The 19,268-nt window shown below is 37.3% G+C and overlaps 2 protein-coding genes across 9 annotated transcripts in view; one reads left to right on the top strand and one right to left on the bottom strand.

Moving 5' to 3' along the window:
* Window positions 1-4,042: 4,042 nt before the first annotated feature.
* Window positions 4,043-12,470, bottom strand: LOC146469232 (uncharacterized). Of its 7 annotated transcripts, XM_085123500.1 has the most exons (8): window positions 12,283-12,466; window positions 11,777-12,103; window positions 11,083-11,277; window positions 10,412-10,543; window positions 8,989-9,295; window positions 6,572-6,754; window positions 6,068-6,267; window positions 4,043-5,791 (listed from the first exon to the last, which is right to left on the bottom strand). In XM_085123500.1, exons 3-5 carry the CDS (start codon window positions 11,093-11,095, stop codon window positions 9,045-9,047), a joined length of 396 nt encoding a protein of 131 aa, XP_084979626.1. In that variant the 5' UTR covers window positions 11,096-11,277; window positions 11,777-12,103; window positions 12,283-12,466; the 3' UTR covers window positions 4,043-5,791; window positions 6,068-6,267; window positions 6,572-6,754; window positions 8,989-9,044. The 7 variants fall into 7 exon arrangements, with proteins under 7 accessions (XP_084979626.1, XP_084979629.1, XP_084979625.1 ...); XM_085123503.1 differs by having other exon boundaries at window positions 4,043-6,267; window positions 9,185-9,295; window positions 12,283-12,470; XM_085123499.1 differs by having other exon boundaries at window positions 4,043-6,267; window positions 9,022-9,295; window positions 12,283-12,468.
* A 75-nt stretch (window positions 12,471-12,545) lies between these two features.
* Window positions 12,546-19,268, top strand: part of LOC146469229 (bifunctional polynucleotide phosphatase/kinase-like) — a 27,981-nt gene continuing 21,258 nt past the window's right edge. For both annotated transcript variants that reach the window (XR_014867252.1, XM_085123492.1), the window contains exons 1-3: window positions 12,546-12,786; window positions 15,351-15,397; window positions 18,491-18,904. Coding sequence is in view for 1 of the 2 variants with exons in the window: in XM_085123492.1 (XP_084979618.1) it covers window positions 12,660-12,786; window positions 15,351-15,397; window positions 18,491-18,904 (588 nt within the window). In the remaining variant the exon portion in view is untranslated. The remainder of the gene's footprint in view (window positions 12,787-15,350; window positions 15,398-18,490; window positions 18,905-19,268) is intronic.

The following is a 19,268-nucleotide window of genomic DNA, read 5'->3' as shown; positions in this document are numbered from 1 at the left end:
AGTTACAAACATGCACAGCTTAACATCCAGTTCTGATGACCCTGAAAACAACGCTGAACATTCATAACTGATTTAGACACCCACTGAAACATTCCACAGAAACAGGCAAAGCCTAAAGCCAGCACCTCCACCTGAGCCAGAGGCACCACATGGCAGCTATAAACGAATGCCGCAATCTAAGTCTACTGAAAGAAGTACTTATCTTGATGGAAGCCTTAAATACCAAGCCACCTCCTCCCTCTCTGTCATCTCCTGCTATCCCTCAGAAGCTCATTTGTTTAGAAATGAAGGCACCGGTGGCTATGGCCTCCCCAAAACTGGTGAAGACCATGACAAGGACTAAGACCCCCATTGAAAATTACCATACGATAGAATAGAGCCCGATAACACTCACTGGGGCAACTATGTACAGTTGGTTTGAACAGTACCTCAGAAGTCGGGATTGCCATTTAAATCTTGTTAGTCACTTTGCATGTGGCTCTGGTTTCAATTACTGTGAACTTGACATTATATTTGTAGAGTTTATGCAAACAAATGCCCATGACTTCAACCTATGCACACTGGTCAACCGTTTCCTTCATGACTACCAAAAGGCCAGACAGACACCCTAACATGGTATTACCTTGGGGATGACAGACCCGCACCACATTATGCTTCCTTACCAGGAACAGAAGATGTGTCTCAGTTGTGGCAACCCCTCTCCAAATCTAATGGCAAAGTTCACTGCGGTGGAGGTGGTGCAGCCAAACAGTTAGAGGCACAGAACCAAAATCTGGAGGTCCCAGGTTCGAGTACCCCTTCCCGGCACTAGTTGGAATTGTTTCATGGTAGTACCCTGTTCAAATCCTTTGCCACACTTTTTAAATAGCCATCTGGTTAGCCTCCCTGCCAGTTGGGATTGTATTCAGTTTGTTTTTAAAAAATATTTGTTTGATGTACACAGCCCCACAAGCTTCTAGTTTTAAATCTGCCTATGCATAACAAAATTTGCTTTACTTTACTTTACCAAGAAAGCTCCTCGACAATGCACTTTTTGCAATTTAATTTGTCTTTTACCAAAGTTTTGTCTGATGTTTTGGGACACTTAATACCAGCTCAATTTACTACTTGTTACTATTTATTAAATAGGTACAGCTGAAGTGTTTAATTAAGGAAACCGTTATGCAGTTTCTTAAATACTACAAAATTAAAATCTTGTAACAGTTCTAGTTACCTTATTGAAATGTTGTTTAGTTGGGAATAGTATATATATAATGCTCCATTTTCTTTCTTTTTCTTCTTTTTTAAGAAATTTGAAGAGAGATTTCGGTTTCACATTATTTACTTTTATCAATTTACACAAGATAGTCATGTTGGGGGGGGGGGGGGGGGTTACGGAGAGTTCTTGTGATTCTGTTATTGAACATTTTGGCTGACCACAAAATTTAGATGAAATTCAACTAGCTGACAACAGTTTCATTAAGGAATTAAGCAGTTGTTACAGCTTTGAAAAAACTCCACATTTTTTCCCATTTTTGCCAGATTTTTCCAGGTCAACATTTTAAGCATTTTTTTTTACCCCTTGGACAACCAGAGATATTATATTTTCATAGCCAGGGGCATAGCCAGCCTACAGGACCATAGGCCCAGGCCTACAATTTTTTTCCGCCCACTTGAGCTTTCAAATATAACATACTTTCAAGTCCATAAATAAGAAAGAATCAACAAGAATAAATCTTGTCAAAGCACCCACACTGTTGTCATGAAATTTTGGTAGCCACTGATCGCAGCCAGCATGAAAATGCTGTTTAACCATATAATGGTTACCACGTACAAGACAGTGACCAATGAACAAAGAACTTCTAGGATTCAAAGAGGCACCTGGTCGAACAACAGCGGCTGCTCTTGCTGATCTTCTTTTGAACTCCTTGTAACAGTACAAGCTAAACACGAACACATTGCAGGGGCAGGGATATGATAGAGCTGCCAATATGACAGGAATCCGAAATGGTGTCCAAGCAAAAGTAAAGGAACACCACCCAAATGCAACATACATTCATTGCCAATTTCAGAAGTTAGAAGAAACACCTGAAAGTCAAGATCAAATGTGAAGCCAAACAAGGCTGCAAACACTTTGCAAGACTTGTTAGGGTGCGAGAACTGAGGCATTCCATTGTATACTTTGAAGTTATCTTTTGATGTAATCTTAAAGGCTTTAGAAGTGTTTGACACTATACAGGACTCGAAAGAGAGAGGCTTTATAAATAGCATACTAAAGTTTGAGTTAATGATGGTATTAATTGCTTGTGAATGGCTACTGCAATTTATTGTGCCTTTGGCCAAATATCTTCAGAGAGTTTATCTTGATTTACTTCAAGCACATGTGCTGGCCAATGTTGTGATCCAATCACTTCGCAATGAGGATGAGGAGGAGTCCTGGAGTAAGCTGTACCAATCGATGGTAACATATTGCAGTGAGGCATGATGTCATAGTGTGCAAACCCAGACTGACTGGTCAACAGTTTTTTCGAGAAAATGTTCTATCAGCTTCAGTCAGTGAATACTTCAAGCGAGCAATGTATTATCTGCTCCTTAACCATTTGATATCGCATATTATCGTGTATTATCAAACTAAGTCCACTGTTCACTATAACAAATCTTCGGCCCAAAAATGTTTGCAACTGGTCTCCAGCTGAAATCAGTGTCAATGCAATTTTGGGCACATATGATCCTGATATTCCAGAAGGTATTCAACAAATTGCAGGAGAGTGAATGCCTGCGGAGGAAATTGCATTGGGATAAAGTGCACGATCCTCCAGGCACCATTGGTGAAATGCTTCCTCACTGCTAACCAGAAGTGTTTCCAACTAACTCTGCCAATCACTACAGCAACTCCAGAGAGGTCTTTCAGTGCATTGAGAAGACTTAAAACATACTTGAGGTCCACAACGACAGAAGATCGCCTGAGTGGCTTGCACTTATGCATATCCATAAATATGATGTGTCATTGAATGCCGAAGACATCATTGGTGACTTTGCAGCTTCTGGAAACAGGATTGAGCTCCTTTTTTTAACTTGTGAATGTGCGCATGCACAATGAACGAGTTATAGCGATGGTGGCGTTTTCACTAGGGTGGTTCATTGGTTCCATTGTTAACTTTCAGGTACGCGCAGTGAATGAGTTTTAACTTCAATTTGTGGAGAAAACACAAGAAAATTTTATTCACGGTGCATCAGAATAACCTTATTCAATCTGTAGAGAAACATTTGACAATCATTTAGTGCAAGAATGGATATTTTTCATTAAATCTGAGCAAAGTTATAAGTTTGTTCAGTTTTTTCAGAAACTCCGGGGTCGTAAACTCAATTAGTGAAAAAAAAAAAGAAATCTTTTTACAATGCATCAGAATAGTCTCATTCAGTCTGTAGAGAATGATTTTACAATCATTTTAGTGCAAGAATGGAGATTTTTCGTTGAATCTGAGCAAAGTTATAAGTTTTTTTGTTTTTTCCACAAAGTGTGGTGTCTTAAATTCAATTAGTGAAGTGTGAAGTGTGAACAACCTTATTCAATGAGTGGGGAATAAGTTTACAATCATTTTCATAGTACAAGAATGGTTATTTCTCGTTACGTGATCGAGCAAAGATATAATTTCTTTTAGCTTTCAAGGTAGTGTCCGCAGCTGTCTTAATTTCAATTTCTAATGTGTCATCTGCATTTACGAGTTGGCTCACAGTCGCCTTTGATAGCTATTAGCTAGCTTACTCAAAGTGATAGGTGGACATGTAAAGGCCCATTTAAATGGTTTCAACATTTGGTCAAAATGCATTTGACACTTTGTTGAACCAAATGTTGGGAGCGTTTGAACAGGTCGTCCAACATTCTTGAAAGCATAAAAAATGTTGAAAGCTTGTGGAAAACGTGTTGAATCAATTTTAAATCAGGTTAAACTTTCATTCAACACCCATACAACATTTCCTTTGTTCTCAAAAATGTTGAATGGTGTTGAAGCCGTTTGAACACTACATTCAACATTTGTCAAATATTTGCCCAACATCCAAGTTCAAGTTCAAGTTCAAGTTTATTAAAGATTTAAACACATACAAAGAGAAGATAAGCACTGCCCGCAGTTAGCTACAGCTATTCGAGGCGAGCAGTGGTTTTGACGCATAACAAATTACAGCAGTTCAACCTTACATAATCAAAAAAGTAACTTACAATACAATAGCAGGTAAAACGAGAGAAAGAAAAATACAATGACAAAGAACTAGGACTAGATGTGTACAGTTAAAGAAACAAGATTTACAATAAGATACTTAGCCGATCACTTAATAATATTTAGAGTAAAACAAGGAAGTTATATTACTTCCCTTCAACTTTTGTTGCACGAATGTTGGCCAAATGTTGAAACCGTTTAAACGCTCCTAAAAAGGTTGACATGTAACATGTATGTTTGAAGGAAGGTGCTATTATTTGGTAATGACTTCAATAGCTCAAGATATAGGTATAGTTTATTAATTTGACTAACTATACATTAAATCAACAGACAAAGAATAAACCGTTTTAGAGGGTCTGTATAAAAGAAACATTCTGGAGCAGCAAATTACTGGGTCCTCTCAGACGAAGACCGGCCTTTAGGGTCCAGGCCTACAACAAGTCGAAAAGCTGGCCTCACCACTGATACCTGCCAGGACAGCCAGCCATGGCACTTTGGAAGACGAATATGTCATGAACTTGCCAGTTCTTGATTCAACCAAGACAATTTTTGCTTGTAAATAAATTAATAATTAGAAACTGTTCATTGCAAATAAGTGGACGTGTCACAAAAACAATAATATTGTTTAATTTGTTTTTTCCTATACACGAAAATTCATTTGTCATTGAAATCACTTGACGAATGAATGAGATTTTTGTTGATACGAAATGCTGACTTACCAGTACCTCTTTCCATCATGGATGATGCCATTTTTGCAATGAACAGCAAATTAACCATCTGGTGAGTGGCATATTTGGTGACCACAACCTAACCAAACTCGCAAATTTGCAACTTGCAAAATAGCCAACCCCATTTTTGACAGGCAGTTTTTCCAAAAAATAGAAAATCCTTTCTTTAAATGAAGAAAATCCAGAAACCCAAGATGGCCGCCATTTGGCAATCATGGCCTAATTACCATGTCATATGAAGTTATCGCTTTGCATTGCAGACCTCAAAGGAGGCATCTTTGGACTCAATATCTGTTCTCCAAGTCACACTGTCATAGCTTTTACACTTGCAAAATTATGGCGGGGGGCAGAATCCCCCCCTCCCACCCCAAACATCATAGAAAACAAAAAAAAGAGTAACTTGTCAATGTGGAGTTTATTTAGACCCAATTTATAAGGACTGGGTGAATTGACCTTCAATTGGGGCAAATTGTCATTGGGCGAATTGCTTTCAAGGCAAAAAGACTGTAATTCCTTTTTCTGTCTCAGCTTGTCAATCTAAAATTAACAATATTGATGTCAGTGTTTATATCTGAATTAAAAGAACAAAAGGCTTTGCTGTGAACTTGTGATCCTGCATGAATGGTGATGCCCAAGCAAGATAGCAAGAGTATTCACCAACTCCATAAAATGTTCATCCCAGCATGCTCTTAGCCTAAACAATTGAAGTGTTCTCAGATGCATTTAACTTCTTTGAATACTGATGAATGGTGAGTATACTTACAAGTTTCAAATTGTTACCTTCCTTTTCTCTATCCTGGCATTATCCACACATCTCCCCTTTCCACTTAAACCCAACTTGGGCTATTTTTAGCCCTTCGAAAAAACCTGGGAACAATTTTCGATTGGCAACCACATAAAACCACAAAATTCTATCTTTATGTTGCTTTGCATATTGGAAGGGATAGTGCAAGTGAGGTTTATTGTTTAAACGTTAGTTTATTGAGGAATCAGTCAAATAACAAGGTCATTATTTTTTCTCAGCCTCACAAGACTTGATGCTCTCAAGCTCTTGAGCCTCAGTCCTCAATACTTAATACTCTCGAGTTTCAAGGGTCAAGGATCAAGTTGAGGATCATGACTCAAAAGAGACTATCAACTTACTTTTAAAAGGATACTGTAGTTAATGCTACACCGGATTTATAGGTCACCACCTCTGGCTCTGTGTCTGGCAATAGGTCTGATCTAATTCACAATTGGTGGGTCCTCCAACGAACTCTCTTGATGCTTTACAGTTGAGTCGAACTTACGGTTGCTGGGAAACAGTGACAGCTGAGTGGAGGCTGGTGAGGAAGGCAAAGACACTAGGCAGAGAGAAAAATTGTAAACATCACTTAATACTAGTGGCAGATCCTGCAGAAGGGTATGGGAGAACTAACTGCAGACCTAGTTTTGCAGAAAGTTAATTGAAGATTTGAAATTTTCAGTGCTAAGTGATAATTTAAAAAATTAAGTTTATCTTCAAACTGTACAATGTATTTTAGTGCTATTAGCTGTCAATTACTTTTACGTCATAGATATATCTTGATAATCAATGCCACAGTACAATATGCGCATATCAACAATAGACAGAAATTAATTAACAAAAGACAGAACACTTACGCTTACTATCAAAGCCCAAGTTGACGTCCCAATCATTGAGACAAGTGGTAGGAGGAGGAGTTCCCTGTTCTTCTATCCTAGTGCTCTCAAATGTCAGCAATACATTGTCCATGTAAGTAAAGCAATGCCAATGTCACTCAAGTTCATTTCCCTCGCACACATCTGTCCAGTATTCCTGCCGCAACATACCTGTTTGACCATTAAATAAAAATGTGTTATAATCTATATAATATTATATAATACACAGAGGATATTACACGTTTGCACGAAGATATGAATTTTACCACTGGAAAGTAAAATTCATATCTTCAAGCCACCATGTAATTTTCTTATTATTATATAGACAAATCTATTGCTTGTCATTTTTCACCGACTGTTTGCATAAACAACCATGAAAAAGCAGAAATGACGTCATTAATATGCTCCCTGGTGTAGTGAGGATAATGGAAAATACGCCACTTGGGTCCCGGATGTAACTAGTTCTGTATGAGTTTTACGAGTGGTGTATTTTCCAGTAAAACGAGCAGGGCAAAAAACTTTTTTTATTTTCCACTTGTCCATTGGACGAGTAACGTTCAGATTCTGGTTGTCCAACAGTTAAATTCACTAGTCCGAAAAAAATTATTAAAGTGAATAACAAAACGTCATATAATAAACGTTAAAATTGTATAATCTGTTTTGTACCAAATCTCAAGTATTTATTTTAACAGTTATTTCAATTTGTTGTTCTTTGCACTTTTTAATACAACACCATTTCATACAGACACATTCTTTATACATGACTTGAGAAAATGGAGCACGTCGATTTTACGGCTTATTCGCTGTAGCGGTGCCTGCTCTCGTTTTTAGCTTGTTGAAAACAAAAGTAATGAGAATCACGGCGTAAATCAGTGGCGGACGATCCATTGATGCCGACATAAAGCTGGCTCGCTTTATCGGCTACTGTCAGATACCTGCGGCACACATAAAGCTGGCTCGCTTTATCGGCTACTGTCGGATACCTGCAGCACCCAGGAAAATTTTTTTTCCATGTTGGTTGGAATTTTCGAATTCGACTTTCTTCATATTTTTTCACTCTCTCACTCTTAGGATGTTCCTCTTTGCTGGAGTCAGGTTTTCTTTTACTACCAATTTTCCATAGGTCAAGCAGATTAGCCGATATCTTGTACACTGACAGTGAAAATGTAGCATGTGCTCTGATTTTATACGTTTTTTAGGTGGGTCATGTGACATTTTCAAAGCATCAGCACCTTTTATATAGCAGAATGGCTTGGAGCGTTTCACACCATTAATTTACACTATTAGACTGACAGCAAAGACATTAAAAGGTTTTATTACTTCTTTAATGATCACAAAACTTGCCACAACGGTAATCGCCTCGTTCAAGTGTTAATGAAGCCCCGTCTCATTGAGGTCGTCATTTCCATATATGGTATGTGGATCCCAGTCTTCATCGAAACAACAGAACCAGATATTCTTGGAAAACAAGAAGCGAAAACGGGTAAGCTGCCGTGAAAAGAAACCAAACTTCACTAAACTCAGCCTAGTTTACAAAGTCCAAAATGCTTGGGAACTCAGACCTCAGTAGAAAAGAACATCTTTTTAGGCAAACTCTACTCGTCACGTAGGACAAGTGCTTTTGGAAATCCACTCGTCTGAGATACGAGAGTACTCGTCTTGGACGGGCGGACAAGCGGAAGTTTTTTGCCCTGCTTAATATAATATAGTATAACAACATAACATAAATATAATATAATATAACATAATATAATGTAATATAATTAACAAATAGATTCCATGTTGCCGTGCGTCTGTTCAGTAATAGATCACAGATGACGTCAAAATGTGGTAAGAACAAAAAAGTGGCGCAGAGTGTGTCACTGATGTTCTTACCACATTTTGACATCTTCTGTGATCTATTACTGAACAGACGCAACAGCAACATGGAATCTATAATAAAGAAGCAAAAATTTTTACTGGTGACGTCATCTATGCATCTGCTCTCAAATAGATCATAAGTAAGAACCAATCAAAATAAGTGTAGAATTCAACTTATTATATAATATAACAATGGAGTTGATCGTCGCGGGCGTAAATATGTTTTTGGCCCGACTCAGGCTCATTTTAGCCCGAGCCGCAGGTGAGGGCTAAAATGAGTTCTGAGAAGGGCCAAAAACATATTTACGCCCAAGAACATCAACTCTATTACTATTATAATAATTTCAGAGGGCATTCACAAAAGGAATCAAAGAGAGTACAGTAAGCGATCGCTATATCTTCTGTAGAATTATGGTCGTTTCGCCTACTGTCTGTTTGCCTACGACTTGAGGTGATTCGCCTACGGGTCGTTTCGCCTACCGTCTGTATTCGCCTACGACTAAAGTCGATTCGCCTACGTCTTATAAATATGTCAGTTCGCGTACGTCATAAAACACATCCTACACTAGTTGATTCACCTGTTTTATGTGCGATCGGCTCTTCAGCGCTGTATTACTGTAGCCTTGCAAGCATTTCCTCGAGGACGGACTGTGCACTGCCAGTACGTTGCGTACAACCGCTTGGAGCGGATGTTGTAGCTAAACCCCAAGCTGTCCACCAGTTTTGTTTTACGATGCTTACTCCCTTCTTCCACTAGCTGGAATGTTACGTGATTGTCTGGGTTCTCGAACACCGTGACATCTCCTATGAGTGGCTCTTCGATGGACGATTCAATGATGCCAGGACTTGGCTCTAACGGAAAAATGAAAGTCCAGTGTTATACAATGTAGCTCATTAGTTACCTAAACCCTTATATCAAGCTTATAGATCTGGCCATCAAACTGTACCACGAATTTTGACCGTCCGGATCACCTTTTGAACGCTACAAGTCAAAAGGAATTTTGTTTTTCGCTTATTTAATTTACTTCTCAGTTTCCGTGTCTGCGTTTTGCCATATTCAATTACAATTACAATAAAATTAAAATTCTTGATGTAGTTTGATAGCCAGCTGTATAGGGGTTTATCTATCTACAGTTTCAACCGGACGAGATACATCGCTTCGAGGCAGGACACCTCTAAAGGTATATGGTAACCTTAAGTAAACACTTAGTATATCCTTAGGAAATAGATTAAGGCAAAACACAAAAGTGTGTATTTTCTTTAAACCCTCCGTATCTATATATGCGTTATTGACTATCAGCACTTCAGTATACCACCCAGGGCAAATTAAACTTATCACCTTACTTACTTACTTTCTCTCGCTTACAAGACAGTTTGGTTTGAAATAAGGCGGCGATCCATTATATTTGCAGGTCGTTGAGATCTTAATTCTAGTATATTGCCACTTGTCTAAATGGTTCGGAAGTTTGGCCTACAGTTTATTGTAGGTTTGACTAAACCTACAATGCGGTTTGACTAAAGCGATCGGAAACGACTATCAAATGCATATGAAATGACTATGAAATTGCTTCATAAGTAGCTATAAGTGTAAATTCCAATGTTTTTTACTGATAATATGACAGGACCATGACAGGATGAGCTGATGAGTGGTGAGGAATCTGTGGTGAGTTGCAATAAGCAGAATTTCAAACGAAATTTAGTTCGAGTTGGCGAGGAATTCACTTTCAGTACCCCAGGATGATTCCATTCTCTTTCCTTTCCTTTAGCTAAATGCTGATAGCCAGCCATATAATAATTACTGATTAATAATTACTAATTAATAGTTACCTTCCTCAATCCTTGTGCCTGATGGAGGACTTGGCGGGGCAGAGAACATAGTCACTTCCATTCTCTTTCCTTTCCTTTAGCTAAATGCTGATAGCCAGCCATATAATAATTACTAATTAATAATTACTAATTAATAGTTACCTTCCTCAATCCTTGTGCCTGATGGAGGACTTGGCGGGGCAGAGAACATAGTCACTTCCATGACTGCTCCGAGGTCTGATGGCAATGAAACAGGTAAAGACAACTCTGGTAGAGCAGAAGGCGTACTCGAGTCTGTTGGTTTTAAGCACATATATTAGCTATTTGTCACTTCAATATACATTACTTGCGAAAAATTTTGGACGATTTTAATTTCGGACAAAACTAGTGTCTGAAAATAAAACCGTCCGAAATTTTTAAGCGTCCGAAATTTTAAGCGTCCGAAATTTTTACAGTATAGTATAAAACTTTAAAAGTACTTTCTGGCTAGAATTCGGATTAGGCAGCTTTGCTCAGTTGTTCTTTTTATCACAGGAAAGGAAAATGTTTGTTTCTTTTACGAAAGACAAAAACATAGATAAATTCCATTTTGCAGTTTATATTTTAATCTTCGACCCTAGCCCAGTTTTATGATACAGTAATTGCCTAAATTTACCGTTGGCATGTTTCAGCGCAGTGTCCGAAATTTTTGTCTGAAAATTGTCCGAAATGAGGAAAAAAGTGTCCGAAAATTAAACGTCCGAAATTTTTTGCAAGTAATGTAGTGCATGAAATATTTTGGCCTTAAATAGTGCTGGAAATCAATCTTAGAGATGACAAAAAAATATATATACCTGCATTGATCATCGAACTAGCAGCAACTGGTACTGGCGTCTCGTCTCTACAATTGATGCAAGTCCATAAAATGTCCTGGCCGGTCCTTACTGCCTGTCGATACGTGGCTCTGTCAACGCCAGTGTGACAACGACAGTGTTGCCATCTGTCGCATCCGCCGCAGAGTAGGGCCTCTTGGCGGGAGTTTACAATTTCTGCACAAAAGATGCAGTAAAATTCCTCCATGATATCGATGATTATTACTTTGTTAATAGTGTAGATTGACTTTTTGAATACTGTTGTTCTAACAAACTGGTGACATGAGAATAAAAAACTAGGCCTTTTATACTGTGAATGCCTTCTCCCATGGATCGAAATTGCAGCGATGTGATTGGTGAATCCTAATATTGTTTACAATCGTTTGCTAATTGATGTTAAACAATGTCCTTTGAAATCGATCGTGTTAATGAGAAAAGTCTCACCTTCTTTTGTGTAGGCCGTAAACCGTTGTTACTTTAATCTAATCCTTGGTTATTTTGATCCGAGTCCACGCATGAAAGCGCACTTTTATTTTTCTTACTCACTCCGAAGTTTATGATTCAACGATCACCGATTCAACGAGCCGCAACATCGAAATAAAAATGAAATCAAGCTATGTAGTGTGAACAAGCTAATTTTGTGGTAAGTACTATGTATGCTAATGAAAACTCTCACCTCCTTTAGTACAAGCGCCGCTCAAGTCACAAGTCTACACAAAGAACACTTTAACTCCATATATTATATGTCAGCTTGCTAAGTTAGATGAACTGAAAGTACGCAAACGGAGCAACTTCAGCATTCCCGGACACATTTCTCCACAAACTAGTTTATAGAGTTAAAGATTCAACAAGTCGCACAATCGATGTAGAAATTGAACCGACTGTCAAGTGGAAACCGAAGCTGATATCGTTATATGTTAATGAAAGTCTCACCTTTTTTAGTTTAGGCGCCGCTCACGCTTCACAAGTCTACACAAAGACAGTGGCTCGCGCTTTTACAAGCCTGCACAAAGACCGTAAACTGTGATTAATTTCATTTTAATACACACCTTAATGCTCAGTTTTACAATCACACGTTTTTTTTAAACTCATTTTTAAGCAGAATATCATTGACACATTGACCATTCTATTTGTAGACGGCGGGTTCTGCTATAATTAATATAACATTTATCTCTCACTTACTTGGACCAGGTGGAGCTGGAGTTGAGTTCAGAAATCTACAAGTCTGATTTTGACATTTCAGCTCACATGGCGTGTAATTCTTGGAGAAATAGAAAAAAAAATAAATTCACAGCAAATTTCTGCCATCTGGCAAGATTCCAAAGATTAGAAGAACTGTACGAGTACGTACCTGCAGTGGCCTCTGCAACTAGAAGACAGCCATGTTATTAGCATAAGTTGCATTGTGGGAAGATGCGAAATTCGTCGATTCCAGTCCTCCGATCGTCCTAAACATTCAAGATGGCGCCAATGGCGCAACTGCAGATTTGTGTGTAAACTTGTTTGGTTTCTACAGCTATTCTTAAGGAAAAGGAGAGAGTTGTGTTCAGAACTATGTGATGGAGTGTTCGGCAATTTGTTGTCATAAAAGTCACGACCCGATTGTTCTTCCAGATGGCGAGAATGTATTCCTTGGCAGAGGGCCTCAGACCAAAATAACCAACAAGAAATGCTCCAGAAAGCAAGGTACATTATCACCCCATGCAAGAATAGAAGTGCCAGAGGTGCAACATTTAGCCTGTTGTTGTTGATCCTTTCGGTGCTTACTTTTTAACTAGACTTAATTCATACTCTTTTATTCCTTTACCTTTTATACTATTACGTGTATATATTAAGTTAGTAAATTAGCTTGCGAGGCATCACACTGACTGTATAAAATTATCATAAATAAAGGAAAAATACTAATAGCATGTTTTCTTGAAATATGAAGCATATTTTGGTTGCTCAGAAATATTCGGTTGCAATGAAACCCCTATTAAAAAAAATAATATTCCTTTACTTCCCCCAGTCCTGGGTATGATAATTTTATATTGTATTTGTATATGTAATCGCATGAGGCCAAGTAGAGTTAAGGATTAATTTTCTCGTGAAAATACAAGTGAAAATTAAACCTTAATTCTACGAGGACTCATTGCGATTACTTGTTTATAACATATAGAACTTAAAACTAAAAATAAAACCCGGTCTGGAGTAAAAACACTCACCTGTAAACAAAACAAACAAACAATTTACTTGTTTCTTAGTGTCCAAACAGACAAAACGAGAAAGGTTGATTGTTATATACATGTAATTAAGAGAAAATAAAAGTTTAATTCATGAGCAAACTTAAACAACAATCAAACCAAATGTCAGGCATCAATAATTCTGTTTCACCTGCACTGTGAAGCTTTCTATGGCTTGAAAATCACACAATTACATATCAACAAAAAAGCAAACAGTGGGTCCATAGAAGGAACTTGCAGAGTAATTTCTTCCACTGAATTAGACCTGCTCCTTCCTTCCATCAAAAGGGCACTGTTATTATTGTTCGGTTGTCATTCGTTGGTTGAAGCCGTACTGAGGTGAAAGCACTTGGTCGTGGCATGAATGATTTCAAACAAATCGGATCAAGTTTTTAGCCTTTGAAACAAATAATCTCATGCTGTTTCTTGTAAGAAATGAAAGTTAACCTTAAGGAATTTTTCTGTAGCTGTAGCACCTGATTTCCAAGTATTGTTAGCACAAACAATCCGTCTTAAAAAGTCAAACTCCAAAGAACCTGAAAGAAGTGTAGAAATGGCATGATCAGCCAATCAGGAGCAAGTATTTTCAGGGCTCAACCAATCAGGAGTGAGTAATTTTGCCCTCAGTGAAAGGAAAATTACGAAAAAATGCACTCAGTTTTTACCAATCAACATTCAGTAATTTTGCCCTCAATGTTACAAAGTTGCAAACCACTTGGTTGAGTTCAATTTGCTTTGATTAGATACGAATACCAAACGACTGTTCAAATTAGTTTCACCATGTGTCTAAGGCATCATGAGTGCTGACTGGCCTTCAACAATCTCTTATTGGCAATTACATCATTTTACTTCTCCATGAGCATACATGCACTTAACATCGGCCGGCTAGATTATTGTAATAGTCTTCTGTATGGACAGATTACCAGACATATCAAGACATACCAAGAAGCTGCAGTGTATTCAAAATGCGGCAGCCAGGCTTATTATTCACTTGCCTAGATTTGATCACATCACTCCTGCATCGTGCAAATTGCATTAGTTACTGATAAGGTGCAGAGTTGAATTCAAGCTCCTGGTTGTCACTTTCAATGTCGTACATGGTCATGTTTCTGATTGCATTCATGCTCTGATTCAAGTTAAGAGTCAGTCCTCATACGACCTTCACAGGAACTCTGAACTGCTCCTGGAACCTCCCAACATTAGAACCAAGAAGTCACTGGGGGATAGGGCATTTATTGTGACAGCACCTCAGTTATGGAATAATTTACCCTGTATTATTAGGCATGAAAGTGATTTGGAACGTTTTAAATCAATGGTGAAAACACACTTGTTCAGGAGAGCGTATAATGTTTGAGATAGCCATTTTGAGGATTTCTATGAAACAACTGTTTTAGAATGTATAAATGAATATATTCAGGTGTGATGGGCATTTAATCCTAACATTTGAGGTAGTGATTCAGAATATTTGGTAATTTTATATATAATTATTATTTTTATGATGTGTATAATTAATATGTAGTTTTATTTTATTTTGTTTTCATTTCACTGGGTGTAAATAGTAATGCGCATTTGATCATATTTACACGTTAATTTGCACAGTATGAATGCATATAAAATTAGCCACATAGGGCGCAAAGCATAACCTTTGTTGTTCTATAGGAATTTAACACTAAAAAAGGTGATGCCCTACAAGCCCACCCCTCCCCCCGTAGGAAAAACTAAGTCTAAACTAAGATTAATGAGGGTCTTAAATTTATATACCTAAAGAAAGTGAAATACTTAAACAAGCATACTGTAAAACTACTATACTCTACTATGACATCAGGGTATTATTATTATTATTATTATTATTATTATTATTATTATTATTATTATTATTATTATTATTATTATTATTATTATTATTATTATTATTATTATTATTATTATTATTGGAATGCATGGGAATTTGTGTGTCGAAAAATAATTAATGATCTCATATTGGTTATAGTTTTGTTGTCGTAAAATATCTTTTACCTCATTTGACAGTTCAACTTAAAGCAAATTATGCAAAAAAAGAAGTACAAGTTACTCAGGTAAACAGTTTGTTGTGCCTTTGTTTGATTTTTCAACCTTGACTATACAAATAGGCTACATTTCACAACATTTTTACACATCATTCATTGCATACACGCAATTCCTCTTATACCAATACATAATACATAACACTTAATTAGTACGTATAGCTACTGTAACAAGAAATTGTCCATAGTGGTTGTCAGGAAATTTCCCTACCTCCCCTGTGGAACCACATTTAGAATAAATTATTGTAAATCAGAGAGGCTAGGGAGATGTTGTATATGGCAAAGTTTTTTGTGCAAAGTATAAAGCTCAATTGGAATGTCCAGATAGGTGGGTCAGGTACAACATGGAAGGGGTACATGGAAATAATTTAGGGTAATTAAATACAATTTAAGTGGTTACATGTAACTTAAGGCTGGACAGAATACAGTAGCATTGACAGTCTCTTTCAAGTCTCAATCCTCAACTCATCAATACTGAAAACTCTTGAGTATCGAGGATTGAGGCTCAGTAATCAAGAATCAAGTTGAGGATTCAGTCTTGCAAGGCCAAGAAACTACTGAGCTTGTCACTTGACTTATTCCTCAATAAACTTAACACGCAAAATAATAAAACTCCACTCACACTATTGAGTTCCCTCCGATAAGCGAAGTAATACAAAGATGGAAATGTAAATTCTTTTCGTGGTTTTATGTGGTTGGCAATCAGCAAAACATTGTGGTGACTCATTACAGAGCATTTCCAGGTGTTTTCAAAGAGCTAAAATGACACAAGTGGTGCACTGCAGCTCCCAACTAGTGATTGAATAACAAACAGCAAGCATCCATAACATTTACCTTCCAAGAATTGCCCTAAATTTTGTTCCTTGCCTGATATTTGTTGCTGAATGAAACTTAAATTGATACACATGAACAATAATTTTGATTGCCTAGCACAAGACCGATGTCTTCCTGATGTGTTCAATGTGGCAGGTCCTTTCTCTGTCCAAACTACAGTTTCTGTCACCATTTATAGCTTTGGAAGGGGCTTTAAATTTTACTTACATTGCTATTTTGGCTTAATCCAATAAAATTGAAGAAATGCATTCAAATGGTTTAGCATTACAGTACTCACTGGTTCTGGTTGTTGCTATGCCAATGCAAATTGCAATGTTTTCATTTGTTCCAGCGAATCAATCACTAACACTGGACCCCAAATGAAATTTATTGCAAAGTTCAGTTTCCAAATTTTACCCTTAGACTTTTACATAGGGCATTGCCCTGGATCTTTAAACGTTAGTTGAACATTTAAATTTTGCAGCCAGAGGTAGAACTGCCGTGAAGTGCTGTTACTCTATGCAAATTTTTAGTGTTTATGTCTTGATCTGATTGATAACATTTGACACCGAATAAGATAATTTTTTATAATACTGTGCTGTGAAATTTGCTATTTTACCTATAGTAATTCTTTCATTCTTGGCATTTTCTTGGGTTTTTCAGGTTAGTTCCTTGTTTGTGCTGGTGGCTTGGATAGACCATTCCCATTTCTTTCGTTAGTTGGCGTTTTGCAGACAAATATTGATTCCGCAGTGCCTGATCAGCAGGGTCCGACAAATATTTTTGACAAAACTTGTCCCTGGGCAAGTGGAAGGCAAAAAGCACTTGCCCGGCATGAGGACCTGGTTGTCCAAAATATAGCATGATGGAAGAAAGTCAAGCAAAATCAATTCCTCTCATTTTCAAAGTACAATATTCTAATGCATTTGTAGCAAAAGCAAAATTGCAGGTAACTGCAACATCTTTCTTTATTTCCAACAACATGTTGACTCTATGGCTTAGATAAAACATCATTCTTTACGTCTCATTCGTAGAATATATAGACAATAAATTCCGCCGCATTCGGCATCCACCATTAGCCAAGGAAATTCCTGAAGCCACCTCGTTTGGAATACCCTTTTGCGTCTTTTGGAATCATACTCCTGGTCGTCATATTTTGTCTTCCGTTTTCCATTTTTTTTTTCGGCACTCATGTTACTGGTAATGGCCTTTGGTCATTTTGTAACAAACTTATCCATAATCGCACGATAATGGCGGAAGACCACGTTGTTAGGGGAATAGTGCCCTGTTCTTTTGGCCTCTACCGGGAAAAACTGGATTTGAAAGTTACGAAGCACGTGAAAATGGCAATCGAAACTGATAAAAACACAGAACGAAACTTGACGACATGTTCACAAAAAGGTCTGTATTGTACCCCACAATGCCTCAAGTTTTATTGCAAAAGGTAAACATTATAATTTGAGCATTTCACACAAAATAACTCGTCAGTAAACCACCACGGCCCGGCGGGCTTCTTCGAGAAACAGAACACTTGCCCGGTAAAATTTTCAGCTTGTCCCGGGCGTCCGGGCTCAGTATTTGTCAGACCCTGATCAGTTGCACTGGCTTTTCAGTTTCTGTGCTTGTGGAGCAACTGGTGTCGCAATTGTTCATTCAAAATAAATTGATTCTTTGAAACAATGGATAATCACCTCGGAATGTTTCGTTTCAGCAATTCCCGCATGTATTGAGTATAAGGATCAAGTTGACTTTTGAATGAATCGAGTCTCGATGCTCAACTTGATCCTTGACACTTGTGAGGATCAAGTTGAGACTGTCAACTTACATTTGAGCAGTACTCTAGCTGCTGATGTGTATTTTTGCAGAAACCACACAACATGGCCTCAAAAAGAACTGAAGGCAAATCAACAACCAGCCAAAATGTTGCATGCAGATATAGGAATGAAATACATATACCACTGTAACATACTTAATTCATACATTTAACTAGTCCTACCTTTGTTGCATTTTCAATTTTTGTACAGTGTGATAATTGAAGGGTTTTATGCAAAACTATCATAAGTGACAATTTTGGCATTTTTTTTTAAATGTCATCCAAATGAGCTGAATTTTTGCATGTGGTCTTTGATTTAATAGAAAAACATTGCCCTGTATTCTTTTTTTCGCAAATTTCTACTTCATTTTGAAGAAAAACCTTAAGCAAAAAACGGGTCAGCGTTCTTTGCATTCTTTTATTCAAAGCGGAAACAAAAGAAACCGATTAAGTTCTTTGTTTCGTATTCCTCATTTCAGCTAGGCAATAATTCAAGTTCTGTTGGAGGCAAGATTCTTGATAAAGGAGATTCAGTTTGTCTGGGACCAGGAGGAACATTTTGTATTCTTGGTGACAGCTATCAACATTTTGTTTACTTCAGTAGTAACTCACCCTCTGAAAGAGAAGGTGCTACTCTAGAACCTTCAGCAAAGCGAGCTCGTTATGATGCTCTGAGTGATTCAGATGATGATAATCTAACATTTGAAGATCTTGAGGATATACGACGAGAATTTGGCCATGAGATGGTTGAGAAAATACAAAAATTGAACAAACAGCAAGATGATTGTAAAGAGGTTGCCAAACCACAGGATTTCTACAGCAATGATACCTGGGAGGATGTACAAGGAAAGTTTTTTATCTTTACAAGTAGAGGAATGATGGCCAGGTCAAAGGTATGAATACTAAAAAAAGTTAATGATTTCATTACCCAAGACAATGATTTTTTGTCCTAAATTGATATAAAATGCAATTTTTAACATCTTTTGACCTTATTTTATTTTTTATTTTTTTTTAAAAGCAGTCTAAAATGCTCAGTATTGAGTGACAGACCTACCTGGTAAATAAATAAATAAATAAATAAATAAATAAATAAATAAATAAATAATAAGAGTCAAAGAATTTGTTTATCTCCCTTGTAACTATCCAAGGCTTTCAACTCTTTCGAAGTGGTCTGGTCTTTAATGAGCTTGCAAGTTTGTTTACTTGTATTACATTAACTTAAAGAACATAAGTTGTGGCTCCATAAACACAGTTTTC

Source organism: Pavona decussata, unplaced genomic scaffold, assembly GCF_977016875.1.
Source record: "Pavona decussata unplaced genomic scaffold, jaPavDecu1.1 SCAFFOLD_125, whole genome shotgun sequence".
NCBI classification, from domain to species: domain Eukaryota; kingdom Metazoa; phylum Cnidaria; class Anthozoa; order Scleractinia; family Agariciidae; genus Pavona; species Pavona decussata.
This window is presented reverse-complemented; position numbering and strand designations above follow the sequence as displayed.

Bases quoted from the DNA above. Each gene is read 5' to 3' on its own strand.
- LOC146469232 (XM_085123499.1), bottom strand. The intron at 9,296-10,411 runs GTAACTATTAAT...TTTTTCCGTTAG, and splicing joins AGGCACAAGGATTGAGGAAG to AGCCAAGTCCTGGCATCATT.